The 6,000-nt window shown below is 37.1% G+C and overlaps 1 protein-coding gene across 4 annotated transcripts in view; it reads left to right on the top strand.

Annotated features, from left to right (window-relative positions):
• Positions 1-6,000, top strand: part of celf6 (CUGBP Elav-like family member 6) — a 131,417-nt gene that overhangs the window by 86,174 nt on the left and 39,243 nt on the right. For 2 of the 4 annotated variants that reach the window (XM_079873865.1, XM_079873864.1), the window contains exon 4: positions 4,962-5,090. The exons of 1 other annotated variant lie outside the window; for it this stretch is intronic. In XM_079873865.1, the coding sequence (XP_079729991.1) occupies positions 4,962-5,090 (129 nt within the window). The remainder of the gene's footprint in view (positions 1-4,961; positions 5,091-6,000) is intronic. One more of the 4 variants, XM_079873866.1, reaches the window with a different exon arrangement.

Raw genomic sequence — 6,000 nt, 5'->3', positions numbered from 1 at the left:
GATTTATTTTTTCTTTTTTCTTTCTTTGTGAATTTTGTCTTATATGCATAGTTTTTATACTCTGTTTTTTAGTTGCTATAATTGAACTCCTGGTCATGCATGCCGACTCTCAGACTCTTGGAGCTCCTCCTGTGATTAGAGTTGTACTTGTGTTAATTAATTTCAGCTGATGACCCCTAATTGCTCATTTATCAAGAAGAGGGTGAATGTTTGTTGCAGAGTGAGCGCTGGAGACAGCAGTGTGCTGAAACGTTTGCTCCCGTTCACTTGTTTTTAATTCACTTTGCACTTTTTGCACTATGCAATCCAGAAAATAATCAGATGTTTTGATAGACTTCTGCAGTCTGCACTGAATCCAGTGTGCGGCCAGACACCGTCTTGCTCGTTTCAAATCTTATCATAAAACATGCTTTTTTAGGTTAGGTTTTATTTGACTGTTTGGTTTATTTATTTTCTTTACTTAGACGTATTGTGTTTTTGATATGCATAAATATGTATAAAGAGATGTATTTATACATGCGCTTTGAGAATCTACTTTTTAAGGCGCTATGTAAAATAAACTTTTGTTTTTATTATTATTATTTATATGCAATTGATTTACAATTACCTACAAAATCAGACAAGATCTTGCTCATTTTCCATTTTTCCCTCGAGGTCCACTATAATCTCACAGGCTGTTTGTGCTACTGTGCCTTTAAGAGTTCTCTATATAAACGTCTGTTGTGATTGGCTAAGCCTTGCATTTGAAATGAGTTGAAATTGTTAATTTCTTATGAGCTGTTTAATGACAACTCTTACTCTACCAGTAACACGTTTGAATCAAAAATACAGTAAAAATAGTGAAAAATTATTACAATCTATTTCTATTATACAATATATTAAATATGTAAATATATGTTAAACTGTAATTTATTCCTGTGATCAAAGCTGAATTTTCAGCATCATTACTCCAGTCTTCAGTGTCACATGATCCGTCAGAAATCACTCTAATATGATGATTTGATGCTCAAGAAACATTTCTTATTATTATCAATGTTGAAAACAGTTTTGCTGCTTCATATTAAACCGTGATTTTTTTTTTTTATTCAGGGTTCTTTGATGAATAGATATTTCAAAAGAACAGCATTTATTTGAAACATAAATGTTTTGTAAATTATAATACATTTAATACATTATAGCTGATTGATAAAAACATTAATTTCTTACTGACCTCAAGTTTTTAAACAGTAGTGAATATATATATATAATATTATTATTTGCTTTACTTCTATTATATAGACAATATATATAATATTTTTACAGGACAGAACATTTAATTACATTATTTAATTACATTAATCATTATATATACATTTTTAATTATTATTAATTACATTATTTTTCATGCTTTAAATTTACATTTTAATACTTGTATTATTTCAATCTGCTATATCTCAGTTGTATCTCAGGCGTTTCTCAGCTAAATCTCAGACGTATCTCAGACGTATTTCGGCTAAATCTCAGTTGTATCTCAGTTGTATCTCAGACGTATTTCGGCTAAATCTCAGTTGTATCTCAGTTGTATCTCAGCCGTATTTCAGCTAAATCTCAGCTAAATCTCAGTTGTATCTCAGCCGTATTTCAGCTAAATCTCAGCTAAATCTCAGTTGTATCTCAGCCGTATTTCAGCTAAATCTCAGCTAAATCTCAGTTGTATCTCAGCCGTATTTCAGCTAAATCTCAGCTAAATCTCAGTTGTATCTCAGCCGTATTTCAGCTAAATCTAAGCTAAATCTCAGTTGTATCTCAGTTGTATCTCAGACGTATTTCGGCTAAATCTCAGTTGTATCTCAGTTGTATCTCAGCCGTATTTCAGCTAAATCTCAGTTGTATCTCAGCCGTATTTCAGCTAAATCTCAGCTAAATCTCAGTTGTATCTCAGCCGTATTTCAGCTAAATCTAAGCTAAATCTCAGTTGTATCTCAGCCGTATTTCAGCTAAATCTCAGCTAAATCTCAGTTGTATCTCAGCCGTATTTCAGCTAAATCTAAGCTAAATCTCAGTTGTATCTCAGTTGTATCTCAGACGTATTTCGGCTAAATCTCAGTTGTATCTCAGTTGTATCTCAGCCGTATTTCAGCTAAATCTCAGCTAAATCTCAGTTGTATCTCAGCCGTATTTCAGCTAAATCTCAGCTAAATCTCAGTTGTATCTCAGCTGTATTTCAGCTAAATCTCAGCTAAATCTCAGTTGTATCTCAGCTAAATCTCAGTTGTATCTCGGCTAAATCTCAGTTGTATCTCAGTTGTATCTCAGCTAAATCTAAGCTAAATCTCAGTTGTATCTCAGCCGTATCTCAGCTAAATCTAAGCTAAATCTCAGTTGTATTTTTGCAGTATCTCGACTAAATCTCAATTGTTTCTCAGGCGTTTCTCAGCTAAATCTCAGGCGTATCTCAGCTGTATTTCGGCTGAATCTCAGTTGTATCACGGCTAATTCTCAGTTGTATCTCGGCTAAATCTCAGTTGTATCTCAGTTGTATCTCAGCTAAATCTAAGCTAAATCTCAGTTGTATCTCAGTTGTATCTCAGCTAAATCTCAGTTGTATTTTTGCAGTATCTCGACTAAATCTCAATTGTTTCTCAGGCGTTTCTCAGCTAAATCTCAGGCGTATCTCAGCTGTATTTCGGCTGAATCTCAGTTGTATCACGGCTAAATCTCAGTTGTATCTCAGTCGTATCCCGGCTAAATCTCAGCCGTATCTCATCTATAGTGTGGAATAAGTGTGTCGCGGTCTCTGATCTCTTCCTCTCAGGATGAGTGTCGGATCCCACCGCTCTCTGAAGGCTCGTATGCATAATGTAAAGCTCTGGTACAGTACAGAAGACAGATGAGCCTGGGCTCATACAGTGCAAATCTCCATTAAACAGCTTATGTAAGACTCGATGTGGAGGGAATACAAGCTGTCAGCCTGAAGAGATGAGGGGATGATGAATGAGGGGATACAGGTGTGTTTAGATGAGCGAATGAAGCTCGACATCTTCAAATAACAGTCCTCAATCGGAAAGACACTCAATAATGTACCTGTATGTGTTCAGCATTTCAGGGCTATAACATGCGACAGTGACTTATTTTCCTCCTTTACACTTGTGAGCTTTCTCTTCCTTTTGAATTTTTTGATTTATTCAGCAATTTTCTACTGAATTCAGTGTCAAAAAGATCTGACAAAACCATAAAATACAGTTAACAGGGCATGAAATATTGATTATACGCTCTCCAGCTTTTTCATTGGCATGAAAGGATTATGATATTAACACAGAGCTGAAGTGCTTCTACTGGACGAACATTCAATAAAGTACAGTAAAAACAGACTCGTGTAATGGATAGGAACGTGTACGATCTGTAATGTCTGATCCGTAATGTCTGGAGCTGTTGTGCTGGTGTACCTTCCTTGACTTCAAAAAAAATATTTTTATTCTAACATTAACAAAGATTAATAAATGCTGTAAAATATATTGCTTATTGTTAGTTTATGTAAGTTAATGCATTTACTACTGTTAACAAATGAGACCTTTTATTTACTTAGTTTATTTTTCTGACCCCATGAACAGATTTTTGTCTCAACTAGAAGTGCAAAACAAAATTACCTAATTTACTAGAGGTTCTGACAAAATGCTAATTGCTGCCGTTTATTTAAAATGTTTAAGTAATCTAAATTATTTGGAAGATTTTTGATTTCAATGACTCACTCATAAAGACTTAACTTGTTTCATTATGAATGAATCAGCATTTTTGAACAAATCTTTTGAGTGAACGATTCAGTGACTCACCTAAATGACTCATTACTGGATGAATCAGCGTTTTTGAAGCGAATCTTTTGAGTGAATGATTCAGTGACTCACCTAAATACTTCACTTGTTTCATTACTGGATGAATCAGCATTTTTGAAGTGAATCTTTTGAATGAATGATTCAATGACAGATACATTTTTAACAGTCACTTGTCGCCACCTACTGGTTTAATGATAATCGATATAATCGTTATTTGAAGCGCCAAGTTACTCTTAAAAGGTGATTTACTCTATTTTGATCACTACCGTAGACATCAGTGTTTAGATCCCAACTATAACCTTTTATCCCAGTACTTCTGTGATAATATGTGATAATATGAATATTTGTCAGACAGAAATTATTATAATGTGTCTGAAAAGACTGAATCTGTTTCATACCCAAACATGACAACTTGTTATTGACTGTAACAACAGTCATTTATGAATGAGATTGAATCAAGATTGCGATCTTTAAATGATTAATCGTGCATCTCTATTCTCAAGTAAACGTATCTAGTTAAGAATGTTTAGATATTTATACTGGAAGCACAAAATAAGACCGAAATATTAGTTTTGCAGTGTTATCCTTTCCTCCTAAACCCTCGTGACGTCACGGATCCCGCTGGATCTCATGAACTCTGTGTGTATGATGGTGTTGGCAAAAGTACAGACTTCGGTACCAAATTTTAAAAACGTGACGCATTTAGCGCTGTTGAGCGTTAACACCTCTGATTGGCCATTGTGTTCACGAGCTCATCAAATATGTCTGTGATTGGCTACAATGATTAGCGCTTCAAAAACATGTAAATATACATCAATGACTACATCAATGCATCAATGACTTACACAATGAGCGCTTACACAGACACACACCGGAGCGTTTGAAAGCAGGACCGGTCCGCTGATAGACGCATGCTTGTGCTTTCAAAACACTCTCAAACACTCCCGTGTGCTGATCATTGTAGCCAATCAGAGACACATCCAATGAGCTTGTGAACACAATGGCCAATCAGAGGTGAGGCGGAGGCCAATCCACTCAACATCGCTCAAAACGTCACATTTTTAAAATTTGGTACCGAAGTCGGCACTTTTGACAACACTAGTGTATGAGCGAATGTGAGGTAATTTGTGTCTCTCTCTGTCTCTCTCTCAGAGGACCGGAAGCTGTTTGTGGGCATGTTGGGAAAACAGCAGAGCGAAGACGACGTCCGGCGTCTGTTTGAGTCGTTGGGGCAGATAGAGGAGTGCACCGTTCTACGGGGGCCTGATGGGGCCAGTAAGGGTCAGCACCCACACAACTCTCTGCCTCTTACTCTCTCATTCCTCCAGACGCTTCTTCACATGGAGCAAACACACAATACTGGCTCTTGAGGTTTTGAGGTTTACATATGAATCAGCCCTTTTTTTGTTTGTCTTCTGTTGGTGGAGTGAACATTATTATTGTGATTATAGCCGCGTTTCCACTATCGGGCCAGTGCGAGCCAGGGCTTTAAACAGGCGGGGCGGGGCTAATAGCCTCGGGCCTGGAGCATCGAGCCCGAAAACACGCTGTGTTTCCACACAAGGCCTCGTTTACACTGTCAGTGAAATGTGACCCAATTCCGATTTTTTGCTCATATGTGACACAGATCGGATGTGTTCTATGACCGTGTAAACAGGAAAAAAACGCATGCATTCGGATATTTCGAGATCGGTTTCAGGCCTCATTCATATGTGGAAATAAATCCTATATAAATCAGATATGTGCCAGTGCGACTGTCATGTAAACAGGCAGATCGGATTTTCTGAGGCATTAGGCGACGTCTCCGTGGTTTAATGACGAGAGAAACGAGAAGAATGTGGACAAACGTTGACACAACATATCAAAGGTTGGCTTGCTCATCCTAAAATTTCGGACCCATTGCTCCTCGTTAAAGCCAATATTTAAACACAATATGCTCCCGCCAGTCCTGAGATCTCTCTCACACACAATAACTGAAGCGTATGTGCAATGATGGCACTTTTCGTCCTCCTCCACCTCAAAGTCATGGCGATATTTGGCGAACTTTGCATATATCACAGAGCTAGCATCAAGCATATTTCACGTTCGTCCATCTGTGCAAGAGAAGTTAACCCTTTAAGCATGCACAATGTTTCAGATAGTATGTCAGTGTAAACACATGAATCGGATATGGGTCACAGTTGGAAGAACG

This window comes from Squalius cephalus (genome assembly GCF_949319135.1).
Source record: "Squalius cephalus genome assembly, chromosome: 6".
In the NCBI taxonomy this organism is placed as follows: Eukaryota; Metazoa; Chordata; class Actinopteri; order Cypriniformes; family Leuciscidae; genus Squalius; species Squalius cephalus.
The sequence above is the reverse complement of the archived record's forward strand: the minus strand, read 5'-3'. Positions and strand labels throughout refer to the sequence as shown.